Source organism: Toxorhynchites rutilus, chromosome 2 (assembly GCF_029784135.1).
Source record: "Toxorhynchites rutilus septentrionalis strain SRP chromosome 2, ASM2978413v1, whole genome shotgun sequence".
Classification (NCBI taxonomy): domain Eukaryota; kingdom Metazoa; phylum Arthropoda; class Insecta; order Diptera; family Culicidae; genus Toxorhynchites; species Toxorhynchites rutilus.
In genome coordinates, this window is record NC_073745.1 from 188,387,616 (window position 1) to 188,410,825 (window position 23,210).

A 23,210-nucleotide genomic window follows, 5' to 3' on the forward strand; every position below is an offset into this window, starting at 1 on the left:
GTTTAGACTCGCTGAACTATGGTTTATGTTCACATAACGTATATACATAACGTTTATTTTTTGTGTCCCGCGTTAGACCTCTGACCATCTGGTCACTTTAATTTAGTAGATATAAAAGTTTCAAAATAAATAAACTATATTTAGAAAATCATAACTTATTAGAAAATATTGAATCTTGAATCAAAATCTTGTGATCAAATGACACAACCGGTCATTTTAATCGGTCGGTTCTAGTTTTAAAAAAATTATGTACAGGAAGATTTCAACTCGGTCCGACGTTCTTACAACGTGTCTGGCCCACCACGAGATACATTTGCTAGATGTGCAATGTCCCATGTCGATTTTTCTATTTCGGTCTGTAATCCACAATAGATAGACCACAGCACCTTCCGCTTGAAAACTTTAACACGTTCAGGTCAGTGATGTTCTTGAGCCGCATAGAGAATTCATCGAGGACAACCAGTCTAATCAGTGTTCTGTACAGCGTCAGTTTCGTGCATCGGCGCACTCGGTTCGATCCCAGAGCCTTTCGGAGTGAAAAGTTGGTTCAATTTCCAGATTAAAAGCACCCTTGGATTTCCTTGTTGGTATTGTTATCGGCGATTACTATTGATCCTGAATATACAAGCTCATCGACCATCGTAGGGTCATCATCGTTGTCGTCGTCAACGATTATCCTGATGTTGTGCTTCTTCTCTCATATATTTTGTTTTGACGCTTTAATCAATAGTCCGATTGGTCTAGCTTTCGTCTTCAGTCAGGTGAAGATATTCTCAATCGTCGCAAAGTGACGTGTGTTTGAAGTCATCGGCGAAGACTTGAAGTTCAATCATCTCTGGAATGATTAACGAGAATATATTTGTAGGAGGCGAAATATCTGAACTGTGGCATTACAGATTCGCGGAAAATCGTAGACAGTCTCTAGCCTTGGGGAGAACGCTTCTTTCCCAACTTAGGGTCGTTGATCGCCTGTCTGGATTTTGCATCTTACTCAACACGATGAAACCAGTACCCAACTCGTTTGTTGAGTTGTCACTCTGCTAGTTCTGGGCACTGCGACTGGTGTATCTCTCGTCTCTTTTCCCTTTTCCAGTAAACTACTGCAGCTCAACAATACAGCAGGCTGATCTAGTGAGATCTTGTCACCACCCGGGAAATTCAGTGATCTACAGTTCCAAGTACCGAATCTCCAATCGTCGTCCATAATCCCGGCCCTGATATTCATCGGAATTAAGTACAAATTCCATAGTCACTGGTATTGGGAACAACTGCTAATAAATTACTCCTCCAAGTTTTAAGTATCACTGATTTCGAATCTGCTGTGTTTTTTCACATCTGTCAATGATTAAGTTATGACTTACGCGAGTATACCCGCAGCAAATTCGAAAGAGGATCTCCTGTGAGCTATGGTCAAGTAGGTCCTTCTAGCTATCAGTTTTTCATTTATTTTTTTGAAGAAAAGTCTCATGTGATCCTGCTCTACTAACTCTCCACCATTCTTTCGATCTTGCGCTCCGTATGAAATCAGTTGTGCTCTTATTAACACAGTTAGGACTGCACGTTTTGGGGCAAACTTGTACGCTTCATTCGTTCGGATTCCACGAATGAGATCGTTTCCTTCAGCTTGGATGAGACGAAGGTGAGCCATCGGTAGGCCTTGTTAGATTGGAAGACCAAGACCAAGGATTTAACCATCAAGTGTAGGAAACACGGGTTATTTCGTGATTCATCCGTAATAGACGGACCGCGAAATGTGTTAAGATCGTTTTTCATCCATTTTTCCATACTTCTTACACGGTTCCCTCTGTATAACAGGTCCGAGGATCCACGTGAATACAGTGACATCAGAAGCAATCGTCTGTATCTATTGGATGTACGGAGATACATCGCTTTGTTCATTGGTTGGATGAGATTATTATGGCCGCAGCTTCGGCCGTGATAGTCCGGTTCTGGGAGGCGACTACTAAGAGCGATACCAGGTTCGGTGAGTCCTACTCCGATTCATCCCCCGGCTACCGAGCCATCCGTTTATCGCGTAATGTGACTGAAGTATCTCGTTTGGATCAGCTCAGAAACCGAAGATTGAGCTACGACCAGGCTGAAACTTGCCTTGAATTTGTTTGGATGGATCTTCCTGAAGAAAAGGACACTAAGGTTTTGGGCTAAGATGCTTTTAACGACGTAGATTCGCTTTACTAGAATCTCTTAATGAATCTTATGAATGTTTTTGGGTTCACTACGAAATTCCCTGGCCTCACTAGCATGATGATTATTAGATAGTGTTTATTAAGTATACTCGCATCTGTATATGTAGAAAAATAATGGAATTATAACAATATTATTATAATGTTTATACTATACTTTTTATTCATTTATAGTGCGGATGGTTTGTACGGCAGCTTTGGGCAAAACCCATATAATATGACTTTGGCATGTGTTGATGTTATCAATTCATCTTCAAATAAAATAAAATATTGCTAGATCATGTAAAAGTTGTCTACAAACTAAGTCTGATCTTCATTAAATAATTTATTCGCAAGTTGGGCTCCGCAAGAAACTCAGAAAAGTCGCTTTGGGCGACGAACGTGTTAAATGCCGTTTGATATCCGCAATTTGTCGTCCATACGATTTCTTGGAGCTGTGTTATTAACGTGGTAAGATCACGCACTCATCAATGTGAGGGTCATATTGAACGGTGTCGAATCTGAACGCACTCAAGAATAGTTCGAGTAATAGAATAATAGCTTCAAATTGTAAACTGCAAGCGACAATAACATTTCACACACATGTGCTTGATTTAGTGAGGATAATTAGAAACAAGATACGGTCTGACAATGCAAAATTGTTGCACCATCATATCACTGACAACATACACTGCGTTTTACAACTATAGAACCACTCATTTATTCTGAGTTTCCGAAAATATGTAAAAAGTCAGTTGAATCGAAGTATATAGTCTAGGATATAATAGCTATCTTCATTTGAAAGACTGGCCATTTGAACTTTATTGTTGTGTTCAGGCGCGAAACAATCAAAAAACTAGAATTCCAGTGTTTCATAACTATAGAACCAGATGGAAAAAATCTCACTCCTTTACCAAATTAACGTCAATTTCGCATGAATTACAATAAGTTTTTGACGTAGGACTACGTCTAAGCGGAAGATATAGGGGGTGAAATGAAAATCTAGGCACTGAACAAGTAGGAAAAAATGCAAGATTTGGAACGCTTATAACTCGAGCACTTCTCAATAGATCGCAAAGGTTTTTGCATCAATTGATAGGAAATATATCTACGCATCTATCATAACGAATAACATTTCATTTTTCTTGAGATAAATAATTAAATAATTGTGAAATATCAAGCATTGTCCAAATGCACTATGTGCCCATTTTTGATTGGTCCATTTTGTGCTCCTCAAATCGTTCCGTCCAAAACGGGCAACCAGAGCAGCAGCGAAATACAATGAAGCACGATTGGAAAGGAAAAAGAAAAAAATGAACGAAACATTGGTCGCAGTCTCACACATGCATAATTCTCGAGCCAGCCAGTCAACTTAAAAATCCCCGCCCCGCTGCCGTAACGATCATTCTCATCGAAACCGTACACCACATCGTTTCGCATCACATCACATCAACAAACCAACACAAGCAGCCATGTCTAGACATGGCAAAGGAGGAAAAGTGAAGAGAAAGGCAAAATCCCGCTCGAACCGTGTTGGTTTGCTATTCCCCGTAGGTGTATTCACCAATTGCTCCACATGGGTAGCTAGGCCGAGCGCGTTAGTACCAGTCCACCTAGCCGCCGTTATATAGTTCCGGCCGCCGAAGTGATCGAGTTGGCTGGCAAAGCTGCTCGCGACGATAAGAAAACTCGCATTCAGAACAGAACACATTCGGTTCGGTGGACATCAAGACAACAGGCAGTTGCAGCGAGTGGCGAGTGGCAAACGCGATCGCAAAACGGCAGCAGGTAGCAGAAGAAAAAAGTTTGTTCTTTATACAAACTGCTTTGGTGGCAAATCCAGAACAAGGCGGCATCGAGGGCGTTCGAAATGGTTTTTTTTTCAAAACCACGAGTACTAGGTTTTCTAAATTGGAACCATTCCATAAAACATGGCGCTTTTCAGGGCCATTAAACCTTCCAAAAAAGAGTTTACGAAATAAAGTTCAATGCTTTCTAAAACAATATCCCAAATAATAATAAAACACAAATTTATTGTTTCATAATTTGTTTGCCAGGAGATAATTTGTTTGAGTATGAGAATTTGGCAGTTGTTCTGAGCTTATTGATGGTTGGGGACTTTCCCGATTATTCAATTTTCACCAATTCTTAAATTGATTTTAGATCGAAAGTACAGTCATTTACATTTAGCTCGACATTTAGCTAATTGGACGGACCTGTAATGCGACTTATTTATTTGGACATTTTTGTAAATATAGAGTTCGGGGTCCAAATTTTGACCCCACATTAAAAGTGGACACTGTACCACTGTCATCGCAAATGTTCAATTACAGGTTAAAATCGCCTCCAATGCGACACTGAGTGGTGTTTCGGCACGTCGCATTAAATATAATTTATGTTGTACAGTAACTCACAGTCACAGTCACAAGCTGGATGGGAAGAAATTTTCTAACTGTGAAAGCTGTGGCGAGTGGCAAACGCAATCGCTAAACAGGAAGGTTTAGCCGAACAAGATGGGGATATCGAGTGATAACAAAACAATAAACTCTTTAGATTAAAGATAATTTTGTGATCCTGAAAATGACCTTTTTCAGCCTGCATCTGAATCCAACGAGCGAATAAATCGTAATGAATGTATTTTCTTCTTCTTCTTCTTTTTGGCTTTAAGAGGGTTTAAACTTTTCAGTTCATTCGCCTCTATGAATGTATTTTTTTTGCCATCGCTGCCTTTTAACGCTCATTCGTTCGTCTCGTTGGACTCGCCCCTTTGGCTGAGTCTGCCGATTTGTCTCTATCCTGTGAGCGTGTACCGCTAAAGTACAAAACGCGCGGATCCGCTGAAAAATATATCATTCTCCTTCAAACCGTAAATCAGTGTGGTTGTATGGCATCATTTCACATCTCACCGCATCAACGGATTGGTGCCGTAGCACCAGTATACCTAATAGCGGTTATAGAATTTCTGCCGCCGGAGTGCTCGAGTTGAGCACATTCGGTTCGGTGGCAACAACTAGTTTCAGCGAGTGGCAAACGCAATCGCAAAACAGCAGCAGGTAGAAGAAGGAAAAAGTTTGTTTATACAACCTGCTTTGGTGGCAAAACCAGCCTCCGTAAAACACGGCGCTTTTCAGGGCCATTAAACCATTCAAAGAAGAGTTATTAAAAGTTATTTACAATACCAATGCATTCTAAAGTAATAATATGACATACTGCTCCTACTATTCGAACGATCACTCGTCATAAGTTCTTGATAGGATTTTGATCTGGTAAACGAGCTGACCAGTCCAGCATCTGAAGGCCTTATTCATCAAATCATGCCATAACTTTCCGGATTCTATGAATTGATACCAAATTACCCAATTACCACATTGTTTTTGAGGAGTGATCGTACGTATAGTAGATGCAGCTTACAAGCAGTATGAGTGATTTGAAGAGCTTGAACGGTCAGTATCCTCTGCGTAGAATGTGATACACACTACAACATGGCGCAGCTTGGTCGAAACCACACCGAATGGGTTATTTGAACTGATTGAGAACTAAAGATGGCCTAAGAATTAAAAACTTATTGTAATTCATGCGAAATTGACGTTAATTTGGTAAAGGAGTGAGATTTTTTCCATCTGGTTCTATAGTTATGAAACACTGGAATTCTAGTTTTTTGATTGTTTCGCGCCTGAACACAACAATAAAGTTCAAATGGCCAGTCTTTCAAATGAAGATAGCTATTATATCCTAGACTTCTTCTTCTTCTTGAATGGCGTTAACGTTCCCTGTGGAACTTTTGCCGTCTCAACGTACGCATTAATTAGCGTCATTTATTAATACTTATTTGAGATTTCTTAAGCCAAATAACACGCCTTGAATGTATTCCGAGGGGCAAGCTCTTGAATACGCGTGACCACAGTGCAAGTCGAAGGAAATTTCTTTGACGAAAAATCCTCCGGCCAGAACGGGAATCGAACCCGAACACCCGGCATGACAATGTGAGACGCTAACCACTCGGCCACGGGTGCACCTAGACTATATACTTCGATTCAACTGACTTTTTACATATTTTCGGAAACTCAGAATAAATGAGTGGTTCTATAGTTGTGAAACGCAGTGTAGAATGAATATTATTTTAGAGAAGAAAATGGGGAAAAATATTTCCTGACAACTGGTGCAAATACTATAATTATATCTATATATATAAAAATCTCGTGTCACGGTGTTTGTTACCGAACTCCTCCGAAACGGCTCGACTGATTTTGATGAAATTATACTCAAAATACTTGGTAGTCTATCTTCTATATATATATAAAAGTCTCGTGTCACGGTGTTTGTTACCGAACTCCTCCGAAACGGCTCGAACGATTTTGATGAAATTATACTCAAAATACTTGGTAGTCTATCTTCTATATATATAAAAGTCTCGTGTCACGGTGTTTGTTACCGAACTCCTCCGAAACGGCTCGACCGATTTTGATGAAATTATACTCAAAATACTTGGTAGGTATGAGAATAGGTTGTAAACTATATATGATACCGGTAGGATACCGATAACCTTACATTTATTACCGAATAGGGTGGCTCTATGCAGAAAAAAAGATCTGGATATTTTTTTTTCAAAAATTTGACTTCATACCATACATATAACCTTAAATTTTGACCCCAATTCCCTATTTTGAATTGCGATTTTATTATTTTTGTGTCAAAAATATTCTAATAATTTAACCGTTGTTCGTTTTTTCAACAGAACGAATTCATTTAAGTTGTTCAATGACTGATGGCGTAACGCCCGCTTCATTGAACATCCATCTACAAATACACAAGTAACATCAATTCTTCTAAAGCAGGGAGCATCTCCGACGAGCTGGAAGCCTTTTTGAATGAGCACAATGAGTTATCGAAATTCTTCAAATCACATTTGCTCGGATTACAAAATGACAATCACGCTATTGCCATCAACCCTGATAAAACATCAGCTGGAGAGCACGTGTGTAGATCCAAAGCACGAGCGCTGCTGGAATCATGATAGCACGGTGACACGAGAAATTTGATGCGGAGAAAAAACAATAATCTGGAATTCATCGTTGACACACACCGTTCATACGACCCTCGCTATGTTCTTCTTCAATGGCACTAACGTTCCCAAGGTTTGCCTTCTCAACGTAGTACTACTTGCGTCATTTTTATTAGTAAATAGTTGAGATTTCTATGACGAACAATACGCCTTGAATGTATTCTGGAGTGGCAAGCTCAAGAATACGCGTGACTACAGTGCAAGTCAGAAGGGTTTCTTTAACGAAAAATCTCTTGCATAAACATTAGACCAACGAGACCCCGTCACAGATACTTAGTTCATTATGAACATCATTTCTCATTTTGATTTAATATTTATGAACATGCGACGAAACAAACAGAGGGCGCGCTCGAAGGATTTTTATGTTTATCATATGGTGATTTGACATGGTCAAGAAACGCCAATTCAAGATATCGTAAGCTGTGCCAACAATTTATGGTCGACATATACGCGAAGGTAGAGATTGAACGACTGCAAATCTTACTACACAATCAACAAAAGCGGTACGAGGAATAATACATTCACTTGCGAGACACTATCATGAGTAACGCCGACACAGCTTTAGTTATAGCCAGGCCAAAGCGCAATTCATTGTCATGACATTGCGCGTGTGTTCAAACACAAAATGAAGTTCGATCGTATTCGTCCCCATATATTGTTGGTTGTATTCTGTTGAATGGAAAAAGCGCAATTTTGCATTCTGTTCAAGCTCAAGTCCAATCGAGTTGAGCAAATGTGACAACCTAGCCACGCAATTCGACATAAACAACATTGGTCTCCATGTTCCATTTCTATGAAGCAAAAATAGTAATGGTTTTTCGGGTGGAATAAACACGCAAAATTTAGCATTCAAATACATTCAAAACAAATTTAGCATCCAAACGAAATCGAATAATAATTTTCATTCAAATTTCAACAATTAAGAATTATTTCCGGAATTATACCGATCAGATAGAGAGTAAATTGAACCACAAATACGGATGACTTATTTTGACCATTGTTTCGCGACAAGGCGAACGAATTTAAGAGTGTAAAAGTCGATTTCGATCGAATTGTAAAATCCGATCACTCATATGCATATATGAATATTGAGTTCTACAAAAGAGTAATAAAAACATCCATGAATAAAGGAAGCAATATGGCTGTGTTTCAAACTTAGATTACCGATGTGAATACTCCTCGATTCACAAACGATAAAATAATGCGATTCCAAACAGGCCGATTAATCAGCTCCATTGAAGTTAGCTGGCGTATGGCTGTTTTCCAATTTATGAACGAGACCAAGCCGTTATAAACTAAGCCACGTTGAAAATCACATGCACGTATTTTCTAACAAGAAGACAGCAATAAATATTGGTTTTCTATATTTCATTTTTTCTACTTTACGACAAACTTATATTACTTTTTTCAGTTGACGTTTAACTTTTAAGAGATCAAACATGTCAGTTACGTTAATGAAATACACCAAGAAACATCATATAACCTTTCGTTCAAATCATTTAATTCGTTTTTTCATCGGTCACATTCGATTTATTTTAAAGATCGTTAAAATATTGAAACACACTTATAGCGAATTCGTTTTTAAAACTGAGTCAGTGCCAAACTGACTCTGTAATAAAAAAACGTTTTCAGTTTCACGAATGCGGTGGTTTGTTGGTGTGCGTTATATAGTCTGATTTGTTTATATTTACGACGGCAAATGTACAGTGTCGACGTCTGGTGGTGATATTAGGGCTTGGGAGGTAAATTGTTCTCCATCAGATCAGAAGGGCCAAGTGCAGTGTAAACATATAAAAGTTTGAATGAAAATTTTTACCTTATATTGTTTGATTACCTAACACATGTAGTTCTGACACTCACTTAACCATTTGTCGATGCATTTCCTGTTTGTTCCACGAATAATTACTATTATAATATAAAACCATCATTAGACACAGTTTTCGTTCAATATTCTGCGATATCGGAAAAAAACTTTTATTTAATCACATAAAATAAATATTCGATACGTTAAAGTAAATTTTCATTCATAATTTTGATTTTGAAATTTATTCCACCTGAATATCCATCATTATTTTCACCTCCCAATGAAAGCACACGTAGCTTAATGCCGTCTACTCTACTCTTCAAAATCAGAATCCGAATTGGATTACGATTCCAATAATACAAAAGCAAAAGCAGCAGGTTTTCCATTTTCATAGTCTTTATTTTTAGATTTTCCAAAACAATATTCGGAACTTGACAGTTCAGTATAGTTGTATTGGTGAACCCGAGTGCCAACCCGTGAAACATCTCAGTGCGAAACTAACAGCTTTCGGGGCGAACTAGTGCGACACTGAGTGCGAAACTGAGTGAATAAAAAAACGTTTTGACAGCAGTTAGTGCGGCACTGGGGTTGAAACTGAACAAAAACGAATTCGCTATTACAATACATTAGGGTGTTTTATTCCTTGCTTGCTTATTGCATCCTTGTGGAGGCGATCTGGCATAGTGGTAACATCCGTACCTCTCACGCTAAAGGTCACGAGTTCAATTCTCACTCCCGACATTCTTCCAAAATGGAAGCAAAAGTGACGAACCAGCCAAAAGTGTTGAAAGTCACTATAATACAGAAAAAAAAAAAAAAATTCAACATCCAAAATATTCACTACAAATAATTTATTTGACAGAACAACGTTTGCCTGGTCAGCTAGTAATCCATAAGAAAGACTTTTGCAAACCTAGCATTTTGCCCACTTCATAGAGCCAAGCTGCTATCAGTGTGTTATTTTGCTTGAATCCACAGGGAGGAGACTAGAGGAGGTTTGATTTTATAATCACCACTTGCAGCAGCATCCGAAGATTATGTAACCTTGTCCTTCAAGGATTTGTGTCCAGTAAGTGTGTTCTCCTCTTTAATTATGTGGGCTCTTCTTGCTATACTTTTGAAAAATGAAACTGATTGGGAATGTTGCCTTCATTTACTATCTGCATCCTTTTATTCGAATTCGCTTCGCTACTCGATAGAACAGGTAGAACATCTGAACATGAAAGCCCTTCTAAATTATTGGAGACTAATTCTTGCCAATAAAGGAGCAATAGTCAAAAACTGTTGAATATTTATTTAATTTTTACATTCAACACCAAACCTTGCATTATGAGCCTTTAATGATTTGTCTACTTTCCAGTTCCCGTCTACAGTCTTGGGCTATTATTTTGCATCGGCAAGTTTTCCAAAACACGAACTTGGAAAAACTTTTTCCGTCCTTTGAATGCGGAAAGCAGTTTCTTTCTGGTGGGAGCGTAGAAGTCAAGTTTACCGATTGGCATGAATCGATTGTGCGAAACTTTCATTTTCATTTGTTTAACTAATGGAAAATGCGGTGTCAGTAATTAGTGGGACGGAACGGTCGTTCTTGAAACTGAAGGTTTCACTATTCACGTGTCGCTCGGGCCAAAGTGTACGCGGGGGTTTCTATAATTGTATTTTAAGAATCGTTTCCGTTCCTTGTCGCTCATTGAAGCCATGATTAGAGAGCATATTTACCACAGTGTTTATTGTTTCCACAGATTCCCATCCAGACCTTAAAGGCGGTGAACGATTTGGTGCAGAGTATCGCCGGTAATCTACAAGCTGCCGGTTCCGGTACTTATTTCCGGTCGAGGCACGATCGCACCAGAAACATCAACGTCAACATCGATGACAACGAGGAAGCGAAGAAGGATTAGATCTAGCTTAATTTCGCTCAATGGATTGGCAAATGACAGGAAAGATGGCGGCAGATAACGTTGCTGCTGGTCGATTCACGCCAACGCCACAACACATAGCTGCTTCATTCCAAGTATTTACCAGCTGTGATTTTAAGTAATTAACACTTATAACGATGAATGAACTTTCACTCAACTCAGAATACAAACGGTGGTACTTCAGGAAGGGAAACAATTGCCTCGATGCTCTAGTGTAGTGTAGATGTAGAAGTAAAATCTCTTCTCTATTTTATTGGATGGAATTTAGATTTAATTGAATTGAATTTGGTTGGATTGCGGAAATTGTTTCCAACGGCCCCGGGTAGGTTTCACTTCAATTCAATTGTATGGCCAAAATAAATTAAATTGATTGTTACCTCCATATATGAATAAGACTATTAAAACATTCAATTAATAGTAAGCCCACTATTGACGAGCAAACTGTTTTGGTACTCAAACTACATATCATAAATAGGCTATTTGGTATCAAAATGTATCCTCAAATACATGATTAATTAAATATTAAGAGATTTGTTGTAATGTCTGCGTTTGATCTGAGAAGCAAACCGAAATAAAGCTTGTAAGTTGTGATTGTTATTTTCTGAGCTCAATCATGAAAGGTTTGAACTATAATACATAGTGAATCAATTGAGTTTCGGTACTGATAGTAAAAAAAATAACTTCGGTTGTAGCCATCCGAATGGCCCTAGTGTCGTCAACACCACTTTTTGATTGTACATTCATTTTTGCGATAACACAAAAATTACATGGTGTCGAATCATGTGAATACGAAGGATTTTCAGGACACAGACGCTTCTTGGAGCCAAAAATTAGCTTTTCTTTTGGTGCATCATCGAGCCAGTAATTTATTTTTAGTCAAAAAGGGCTCATAAGAAACCTCGCATAATGTGATCTTAGATACTTGAAACCAATTCATCGTCATTACGATTGAGAGTTTCTATCAGTGGCAGCTTCAAGCCAACATTTGCGAGATTTATTTAAAAAAAATGCGACTGAAACAAATGAAATGATCTATATAAATAAAAATGGAAGGTCAAATGTGATGCTAAGCGCAAAACCCGAAGAAGGAATGGTCCGACTCGAGCTGTCTTTATTTGTTGGATTCGCCTCTGCCCATGAGAAAAGGAAAAGAAAGAAAAATTTGGAAAGATTCGAGAAGAAGTAGAAGACCATACTTCGGCTTTGAGAGAAAGTTCGATAAAAAAAAATTCAAAGGGGTGTATCCGAGACATATCTGTTTAGTTGGACTACCGCTTTGTTGGTTTATCATTTTATTTCATTTTATTTTATTTATCATATCATTTGCGAATACGTCGAAATTTCATAAATAACTCTTTAGTAAAATGTTCCGGAGACCCTGAAAAGGTTTAATGGCTTGCGTGGTTTTGTAGAATTATTTCGAGAAGCAACGATTCTTTCTTGCCTTTGCGAGAACAATACACTAATTGGTCATGTGTGGCAATTTGTTTCTTTATATCAATGCACGCATTGCACTGAGTATTTAATTCAACAAGCATCAAACACGCGTTTAACGCGTAAAAATGAAACATCGCGAGAATGACCGTTTATGAAAAATCGTTTCTCGACTCTCGGTCAAAACCGTCAACAAAGCTAGGAGCTTGTTGAATCAAAACAGAGCCGATGCGCACAAGAGCAAATACGAATGGAAATTAAAAGTATCGATACCAGATGCACTTCATGTTAAATATTCGCTAGCGTTCACAGCTCGAGGGGATACATAAAACACAAAACGAGCAGAATAGGCCACTTTTGTTGTTTCGGGAACAGAAAGATTCTGAGAATTTTCCTCAGAGGAGATGCAATACTTACACGCTAGCGACAGACTACTTACTATGCAAGGGTGGAGTTTACTTCGCAAATATTCTTTTCGCTATCCCCCAGACCCTTCTACTTTTTTTGTATTTTTGTTCCGAAATTCGAAATTTCAGGGCTGTTGCAGGTACTATAACTGAGATATTAGGCCATATGAATAGAACCAAAATTCACCTTCACTTTACTTCATTCGAGCAGTCGGGCAGTGAGATTAAGTTTTTACTACGTTTGGTATGAATAAAAGAAACAACTAAGTATTTACTTTTCGAAAATGGATGTTTAGCTGATTTCATATGAATAAAACAACATTCATCAAGTATTTACTTCGTAATTATCAAGTATGCTCATGAGCATACTTTGGTTCTGAACACGTTTTTAAAATTTAAATAATGAATGAAAAATAACCTTTCCGTACCAAATTAGCTGTTTAAATGAAAAAAGTGTTTTTCAGGTGGTGAAAAAATTTTGTACGAAAATTGTTTTTGAAGACAATTGTATATTATAATGAATTACTGGACACAAATCCTTGAAGGAAGTGTGTTCTCCTCTTTAATTATGTGGGCTCTTCTTGCTATACTTTTGAAAAATGAAACTGATTGGGAATGTTGCCTTCATTTACTATCTGCATCCTTTTATTCGAATTCGCTTCGCTACTCGATAGAACAGGTAGAACATCTGAACATGAAAGCCCTTCTAAATTATTGGAGACTAATTCTTGCCAATAAAGGAGCAATAGTCAAAAACTGTTGAATATTTATTTAATTTTTACATTCAACACCAAACCTTGCATTATGAGCCTTTAATGATTTGTCTACTTTCCAGTTCCCGTCTACAGTCTTGGGCTATTATTTTGCATCGGCAAGTTTTCCAAAACACGAACTTGGAAAAACTTTTTCCGTCCTTTGAATGCGGAAAGCAGTTTCTTTCTGGTGGGAGCGTAGAAGTCAAGTTTACCGATTGGCATGAATCGATTGTGCGAAACTTTCATTTTCATTTGTTTAACTAATGGAAAATGCGGTGTCAGTAATTAGTGGGACGGAACGGTCGTTCTTGAAACTGAAGGTTTCACTATTCACGTGTCGCTCGGGCCAAAGTGTACGCGGGGGTTTCTATAATTGTATTTTAAGAATCGTTTCCGTTCCTTGTCGCTCATTGAAGCCATGATTAGAGAGCATATTTACCACAGTGTTTATTGTTTCCACAGATTCCCATCCAGACCTTAAAGGCGGTGAACGATTTGGTGCAGAGTATCGCCGGTAATCTACAAGCTGCCGGTTCCGGTACTTATTTCCGGTCGAGGCACGATCGCACCAGAAACATCAACGTCAACATCGATGACAACGAGGAAGCGAAGAAGGATTAGATCTAGCTTAATTTCGCTCAATGGATTGGCAAATGACAGGAAAGATGGCGGCAGATAACGTTGCTGCTGGTCGATTCACGCCAACGCCACAACACATAGCTGCTTCATTCCAAGTATTTACCAGCTGTGATTTTAAGTAATTAACACTTATAACGATGAATGAACTTTCACTCAACTCAGAATACAAACGGTGGTACTTCAGGAAGGGAAACAATTGCCTCGATGCTCTAGTGTAGTGTAGATGTAGAAGTAAAATCTCTTCTCTATTTTATTGGATGGAATTTAGATTTAATTGAATTGAATTTGGTTGGATTGCGGAAATTGTTTCCAACGGCCCCGGGTAGGTTTCACTTCAATTCAATTGTATGGCCAAAATAAATTAAATTGATTGTTACCTCCATATATGAATAAGACTATTAAAACATTCAATTAATAGTAAGCCCACTATTGACGAGCAAACTGTTTTGGTACTCAAACTACATATCATAAATAGGCTATTTGGTATCAAAATGTATCCTCAAATACATGATTAATTAAATATTAAGAGATTTGTTGTAATGTCTGCGTTTGATCTGAGAAGCAAACCGAAATAAAGCTTGTAAGTTGTGATTGTTATTTTCTGAGCTCAATCATGAAAGGTTTGAACTATAATACATAGTGAATCAATTGAGTTTCGGTACTGATAGTAAAAAAAATAACTTCGGTTGTAGCCATCCGAATGGCCCTAGTGTCGTCAACACCACTTTTTGATTGTACATTCATTTTTGCGATAACACAAAAATTACATGGTGTCGAATCATGTGAATACGAAGGATTTTCAGGACACAGACGCTTCTTGGAGCCAAAAATTAGCTTTTCTTTTGGTGCATCATCGAGCCAGTAATTTATTTTTAGTCAAAAAGGGCTCATAAGAAACCTCGCATAATGTGATCTTAGATACTTGAAACCAATTCATCGTCATTACGATTGAGAGTTTCTATCAGTGGCAGCTTCAAGCCAACATTTGCGAGATTTATTTAAAAAAAATGCGACTGAAACAAATGAAATGATCTATATAAATAAAAATGGAAGGTCAAATGTGATGCTAAGCGCAAAACCCGAAGAAGGAATGGTCCGACTCGAGCTGTCTTTATTTGTTGGATTCGCCTCTGCCCATGAGAAAAGGAAAAGAAAGAAAAATTTGGAAAGATTCGAGAAGAAGTAGAAGACCATACTTCGGCTTTGAGAGAAAGTTCGATAAAAAAAAATTCAAAGGGGTGTATCCGAGACATATCTGTTTAGTTGGACTACCGCTTTGTTGGTTTATCATTTTATTTCATTTTATTTTATTTATCATATCATTTGCGAATACGTCGAAATTTCATAAATAACTCTTTAGTAAAATGTTCCGGAGACCCTGAAAAGGTTTAATGGCTTGCGTGGTTTTGTAGAATTATTTCGAGAAGCAACGATTCTTTCTTGCCTTTGCGAGAACAATACACTAATTGGTCATGTGTGGCAATTTGTTTCTTTATATCAATGCACGCATTGCACTGAGTATTTAATTCAACAAGCATCAAACACGCGTTTAACGCGTAAAAATGAAACATCGCGAGAATGACCGTTTATGAAAAATCGTTTCTCGACTCTCGGTCAAAACCGTCAACAAAGCTAGGAGCTTGTTGAATCAAAACAGAGCCGATGCGCACAAGAGCAAATACGAATGGAAATTAAAAGTATCGATACCAGATGCACTTCATGTTAAATATTCGCTAGCGTTCACAGCTCGAGGGGATACATAAAACACAAAACGAGCAGAATAGGCCACTTTTGTTGTTTCGGGAACAGAAAGATTCTGAGAATTTTCCTCAGAGGAGATGCAATACTTACACGCTAGCGACAGACTACTTACTATGCAAGGGTGGAGTTTACTTCGCAAATATTCTTTTCGCTATCCCCCAGACCCTTCTACTTTTTTTGTATTTTTGTTCCGAAATTCGAAATTTCAGGGCTGTTGCAGGTACTATAACTGAGATATTAGGCCATATGAATAGAACCAAAATTCACCTTCACTTTACTTCATTCGAGCAGTCGGGCAGTGAGATTAAGTTTTTACTACGTTTGGTATGAATAAAAGAAACAACTAAGTATTTACTTTTCGAAAATGGATGTTTAGCTGATTTCATATGAATAAAACAACATTCATCAAGTATTTACTTCGTAATTATCAAGTATGCTCATGAGCATACTTTGGTTCTGAACACGTTTTTAAAATTTAAATAATGAATGAAAAATAACCTTTCCGTACCAAATTAGCTGTTTAAATGAAAAAAGTGTTTTTCAGGTGGTGAAAAAATTTTGTACGAAAATTGTTTTTGAAGACAATTGTATATTATAATGAAAAGTTTCAGTGATAATGTTGAAAAGTATAGACAAAGAGTTAAATAAAAGTCGGAAAAAAGTGTTTTTAAGTGTGTTTTATCAGGAAATCGAATCACGAGCTTAATTTTCAATTGGTTAAAATCCATAAAACAACGACGCGTATTATTGGAGTGATCTTTTACTTTTACAGTTCAGAAACGTGAAATTCGATTTTTATTATAATATTCCAGAAATAATTTTCCAACTATCTCTACTGGTGACAGGGGTAACAATGACTCTAATAATAAAAAAAATTTGCAAAGGCAAATTGATTGAGAAAAAAAGGAACTCCCTAACGAAAAGTAAACTAATTGCGTAACTATGGTAATTTTCATTTAAAATTAGCTGCGTTCAGCGTTAGTAGATGGATTCTAAACTGCCTTTAAAATTCAAAAATGCGACTCTGGTCTAATCTAAACTTATCATAGCCGGCCACCTGAAATGAACATTTCACTAATATATATATATATATATATATATATATATATATATATATATATATATATATATATATATATATATATATATATATATATATATATATATATATATATATGTAAATTCACATAGTTCTTCTTTAGCTTTGCAATTCACAATAGTTCCGATTAGTTCTATCCGATGTCATCCGGGTTGGATGCTGTATTACTCTGCATGCTCATCTCTTTTTCATCCATCGTAGGCAATGGACAAAGTTTCGTCACAGCTCGCTTGAATGTTGTACCACTTGAGGTACGCACTGTAACCACACGAGTCACTCCGTCCTGCCCAGGATGCAGCTCCAAAATGCGAACTAGTGGCCAGCGCACTGGTGGTAAAAGATTGTCTTGCAGGATCATCATTTGGCCGACTTTGAGATGAATGGGTCGCCGGTGCATGGTAGCCTGTCGTTGGAGCTCTTTAAGGTACTCTGTCTTCCAGTGGTACCAAAACTGCTGCTGTTTCTGCTGGATAATCTGGTATCTGTTTCTCAGTCGGTTCACTGGAACGTCCTTCATGTCTGGGTAAGGTAGGACTTGGAGTTGTGAACCTACCAAAAAATGGCCTGGCGTGAGGGCTTCGAAGTCGTTAGGATCCTCCGATAGTGGTACTAATGGTCTTGAGTTCATCGCACTTTCTACTTGCGATAGTATCGTAATTAAGTCCTCGTGCAATAGAGAAGTGCTGCCTAACTGACGAAGCAAATGCTTCTTTGCCACTTTCACCGCAGCCTCCCATAATCCGCCGAAGTTGGGGGCGCGTGGGGGAATCATATTCCATTGTATCTCTTCATTTGCGAGAGCGGTAGCGATACGATCGGTTTCCTTTGAATTTGAGAGCATTTGGTAAAGATCATGCAATTCATTTCGAGCACCGACAAAATTTGTGGCGTTGTCCGAAAAAATACTATCGGGCTTGCCCCGTCTAGCCACGAACCGTTGCAGGGCGGAGAGAAAGGAAGCTGTGGATAGGTCTCCAACCAGCTCAATGTGTACCGCTTTTGTACTAAAGCAGACAAACAGGGCAATATAGGCTTTGGTAGGAGCAGTCTTGCGGTTGGTGGACTTCACAAATACAGGGCCACAAAAATCTATTCCAGTGGATGCGAAAGGCCGACTGGGTTTAGTTCTAGTAAGAGGTAATTGTCCAATTGGTTGTTGTAATGGTCGAGGATTAACGCGAGTACACCGATAGCAACTGCGTATCACGCTACGTACAGCCCTTCTTCCATTTGTGGGCCAGTATTCGTTGCGAACTACTCCCAATGTAAGCGATATCCCACCATGAACCAATTTGCAGTGATACGATAATAAAAGCATTCGGGTAAATCGGTGGAAACCAGGGAGTAGAATTTGATGTTTGGTGCTATATGATTCTTCTGACAATATGAGCCGGCCACCGACTCGGATTATACCCGACGAATCCACGAAAGGGTTCAGAAGCTTGAGTGTGGAATTCTTCGGTACCAAATTTCCTCTTTTGAGCAGATGTAGTTCCGTTTTGAAGCATTCTCTTTGGACGATCTTCACAAGACAATCCCTGGCATTTTCAAGTTCACTAGGTTGGAGAATGATGGTAGATTGCTTCGGCCCCTTTTGCATATGCCGGATAAACCTCAAACAGTAAGCAGTCGTACGCAGTAGACGATTGTACGAGAATGAGCGGGTGAATAAAGGGTTGAGCGGAGGTGGATTTTGCAGTAATAATGTGGTAGTTTTACGTTCCGTCTCTCCATCTGCATATGTTACTCTCGGGATTTCCAGCTTCGGCCAATTTTCCTCTCCTCTTTCCAACCAATTGGGTCCATTCATCCATATTTTGCAAGTCAGCAACTGTTGTACGGTTAAACCTCTGGACACAACATCGGCTGGGTTATCTATTCCAGGTACATGTAGCCATGAAGCACCGTTTATTCGGGTTTGAATGTCTGCTACACGGTTTGCCACAAAGGTTTTCCAGGTTTGTGGCGGTGCACGAAGCCAATATACTACCACCATCGAGTCAGTCCAATAGAAAATAGGTACGGCTTTCATATTTAGTGCAGTTGTGACTCTCGACGATAAGTGAGCGCCGAGTTGAGCTGCGCACAATTCCAGTCTCGGGATGCTACGTTTTTGTAAGGGGGCCACTCTAGATTTTGCTGCCAATAATATCACTTTCACTTGACCGTTGGCCTTCACCGTCCGTGCGTAGATGCAGGCTCCAAAAGCCAATTCCGATGCATCCGTGAAGCAATGCAACTGCACCTCCCCCACGTCGAAGGCAAACCGCGGAACCCGGAAATCGGCTAGCGATGGTAAGTCCTCCACGAAACGTTTCCACGTAGTACGGACCTCTCCAGGCACTTCTTCATTCCAATCGATAGACATCAACCAAAGTTGTTGGATGAAAATTTTCGCGCGCAAAACGATAGGTGCGATTAATCCCAATGGGTCATATAATTGAGCGATAACCGACAAAATTCGGTTTTTCGTTATCTTTCCGTCCGTAGAAAATGGGCCAAAAATAAAACAGAAACGATCAGACGTAGGCTTCTAAGAAATTCCCAAAACTTTCACAATTTCGCCATGTGCACGGTTTTCATTTGAGGGGTGGGCTAAGTTCTCAGGTGCTACTCCTTCCAATACTTGAGGAAAATTCGAACACCATTTCCTCAGGGAAAATCCTCCACGGTTCATTAGTTCGTCCATTTCTTTACGCAACCGTATAGCTGTCGTGATGTCTACTTCGCTCCGAACGAAGTCATCCATATAAAAATCTCGCTTTAAAGCGGCTGCGGCGAGAGGAAACGAATCACTTTCATCTTCGGCGAGTTGATGTAGTGTACGTGTCGCCAAGAATGATGATGGTCCCAATCCGTATGTCACTGTGGTCATCTCATATTTAGTTATCGGGTCTGTCTTATTGAATCTCCACAACACACGTAGGAGGGGGCGGTCATCGGGATGGAGTACGATCTGCCGATACATTTTCTCGATATCAGCTAACAATACAACCGATTTTTTGCGAAATCGGAGCAGGATATCGAAGAGCTCGTCTTGTATGACAGGGCCAACTAATAGCGAATCGTTGAGCGAGAATCCAGTACTTGTTTTGGCAGAGGCGTCAAACACACTCCGTACCTTGGTAGTGGTGCTTGATTCTTTCAACACAGCATGATGAGGAAGAAAACATACTGTAGCGGGATATGGTTCATCCATTGGTACCTCTCGCATGTGTCCCAGTTCAATAAATTCCGCCATGAATGCGTGGTACATTTCCTTTAGGATGGGATTTTGGTCCAATTTACGTTTTAAACTTCCTAGCCGGGATTTTGCGTTGGAGTAAGACTCGCCTATCATCGTTTCAAATCCTTCTTTCTTGGGATATTTTACAGAGTATCGCCCAGTGGAATCTCTTGTGACCGTATCCTTGTAGAATGCCTCGCAATATTGATCGTTAGGGGAAAGGGTAACATTATCCAGTTCGTTTAGTTTCCAAAACTTCTCGATGTTTTGATTCAGGGTTTCAAGAGTGGAGGTGCAACAAACCATAGCTTGGGGCATTGGGTCATAACAAGCTTTTCCAGATACAAACCATCCAAACCTACTTTCAATTAAAGTTGGGGCTTGTGGTCCTATTTGCAACCGGCCACCTTGAAGGATTGCATAAAAATGTTCGGCGCCAATAATCAGATCCACTTTCCGGGCTATATTGAACTCAGGATCGGCCAGGGTGATGTAGTTAGGTATATTCCAGTTTGTTGTAGCGATGCTCACAGCGGGTAGATCGGTTGTTAATTTTTTGAGCACCAAACAATTGAGAGGAAAGGAAAAATCGCTGACTCGCGATCTAACTTCGGTAGCTACCGAACAAACTGCTCGAATTGTGGATTCGCCGACACCGAGTATAGGTTGATCAATACGATGACGGAACAATCGGAGTTTTTGACAAAGCCGGTCACTCATTAGACTGCTTTGTGAGCCACTATCCAGGAGAGCTCGCGCCAAATGCTCATTTCCATAACCGTCTAGCACTTTGACGACAACTGTCGATAGGAAAACGTTGATACCACGAGATTCTACCGCTGAGTTGGAAGAAATTGCATCAGAAGTAGTTGCTGTTGTTACACCAATGGAATCGTTGAGCCTTGGAGGATTGGGAGCTGTTCTACTATATTGACCATTTGAGTTTGGATTATTGTTCGATACTGACGCATCGAACCCAGGATGCAACAGCGAGTGATGTCGTTTTTGGCAATGCTTACAGGAGTAGCTTGACGAACAGTTTCGTACGAAATGATTGCTTCTAAAGCAATTACTGCAAATCCGTTTCGTGTTGACTAAATGTAATCGTTCCTTCAGTTGCATCTTTTCAAATACCGGACATTTAACTAACGGATGATGATCGTTGCAAGCTAGACATTTGGGTTGGTAGCTTTTTACTGCTGCATAGGAGTTGATCTTCGAAGACGATTGTGTTTGGGTTTTATGTTGCCTGACAGGGGGATAGTGCTTTCCATGGGACGAAGCGTTGGACTGCTCAGCCGAGATATGAAGTGACTCCAGAGTTCGAACCTTCCGAGTCAAGAAATCGATGAGGTTTTCGTAAGTTGGCTCCTCGTTCACAGAAACAAATTCTTCCCATTCCTTAAGGGTGTGATCGTCGACTCGAGAACACAGCAGTTGAACAAGCAGGCTGCCCCAATGCTCTGTAGGTTCTCCAAGCTGATTTAATATTTTCACATGTCGTTCGAAATCTTCCACAACAGCACGTAGCCCTACAGCTGATTTTCCCGGAGCCTTCGAATGGACCATCAGAGACTGTAGATGCTTCTTTTTTAGTAGGTAGGTATTCGAATAACGATTTAGAAGGGCTTCCCAAGCCACTGCATAATTGTTCGCCGTAATTGTTAAGGATTCAATCAATTTAAGGGCATCGCCTCGCAAGGCGGACCGTAGGTACTGGAACTTTTGTATGCAGGGAATTTCTGGTGACGCGTGAATCAACGAGGAAAAAGAATCGTGGAATGTCAACCATTCATTCAGGTCACCATCAAACCGTGGTAATTCGATGGTAGGGAGCTTCACACTGGTGGCATGAGGAATGGCTGGGGAACCATGATGGATCGAAGAGTCTACTGGGGTTGGAGGAAGAGGAGGGAGCTTGTTGACGAGACCACCTTTCACCCGAAAGAACTGCTCTTCAACCTTTGCCCTTACTTTCGTATTAACCGCCACAAATTCATCACTGTCGTCAAATGCTTCGTATTCTTCTTGGATCGATTCGAACGTTTCCATGAGGATATCCAGTCGATCCAGACGTATTGCTATTTCATTTGCATCTCGTTCAGCGTTGAAGTTCATCAAGAAATCTTCGATCCTTTGTATTGAATCCAGAAGATTTTTCCGTTTCAGCTCCTTCGACTTCATTTTCTTCTCTTGCATGGTGAGGATAATACAGCAGCGGTGATTATATTACGAATAGCTGCAATAAACGAAAGACCCAGGAAGCACCTTTTGCTTGACAATAACTGTTTGGACTGACACTCACCTGTGCCCGTCCAGGAATATGCCTTGTATTAGATTATAAACAGGAAATCTCTAACCTCAGGATTCTGCCGGGATGGATGACCATTGGATAGGGTAGAAATGGTATGCCAGGAATTAATCGGATGAGAAACCAGTAGATGGATGTAATCTCGTAGGCTCTCATACAAGTTTTGTAGGTTGGACAGATACTCACATGGAGCCTGTCTTCAACAGGCCTTGTACTTTTTGAGCAGGTAACGCTATCTGGAACTCCGATCCGAAGGGTAAAAGTAGGGTTAGCGTCGCGTTTGATCCAAGGAACACCCGTGATCCTGGTCACGGCACCAAATGTTTTATCAGGAAATCGAATCACGAGCTTAATTTTCAATTGGTTAAAATCCATAAAACAACGACGCGTAATATTGGAGTGATCTTTTACTTTTACAGTTCAGAAACGTGAAATTCGATTTTTATTATAATATTCCAGAAATAATTTTCCAACTATCTCTACTGGTGACCGGGGTAACAATGACTCTAATAATAAAAAAAATTGGCAAAGGCAAATTGATTGAGAAAAAAAGGAACTCCCTAACGAAAAGTAAACTAATTGCGTAACTATGGTAATTTTCATTTAAAAT

At 39.4% G+C, this 23,210-nt stretch overlaps 3 protein-coding genes across 6 annotated transcripts in view; 1 reads left to right on the forward strand and 2 right to left on the reverse strand.

Moving 5' to 3' along the window:
• Window positions 1-13,985, forward strand: part of LOC129770934 (uncharacterized) — a 28,774-nt gene extending 14,789 nt beyond the window's left edge. The window contains exon 4 of one of the 4 annotated variants that reach the window (XM_055774135.1): window positions 10,792-13,985. In XM_055774135.1, coding sequence (XP_055630110.1) covers window positions 10,792-10,950 — 159 coding nt within the window. In that variant the 3' untranslated portion in view covers window positions 10,951-13,985. The remainder of the gene's footprint in view (window positions 1-10,791) is intronic. The other 3 variants (XM_055774134.1, XM_055774138.1, XM_055774137.1) reach the window with 3 other exon arrangements.
• Window positions 13,986-17,196: 3,211 nt separating this feature from the next.
• On the reverse strand, window positions 17,197-19,431 carry LOC129766533 (uncharacterized). The gene has a single exon (XM_055767101.1). It carries the CDS (start codon window positions 19,429-19,431, stop codon window positions 17,197-17,199), a length of 2,235 nt encoding a protein of 744 aa, XP_055623076.1.
• A 165-nt stretch (window positions 19,432-19,596) lies between these two features.
• Window positions 19,597-22,488, reverse strand: LOC129766534 (uncharacterized). Its single transcript, XM_055767102.1, has one exon. It carries the CDS (start codon window positions 22,486-22,488, stop codon window positions 19,597-19,599), a length of 2,892 nt encoding a protein of 963 aa, XP_055623077.1.
• Window positions 22,489-23,210: the final 722 nt, after the last annotated feature.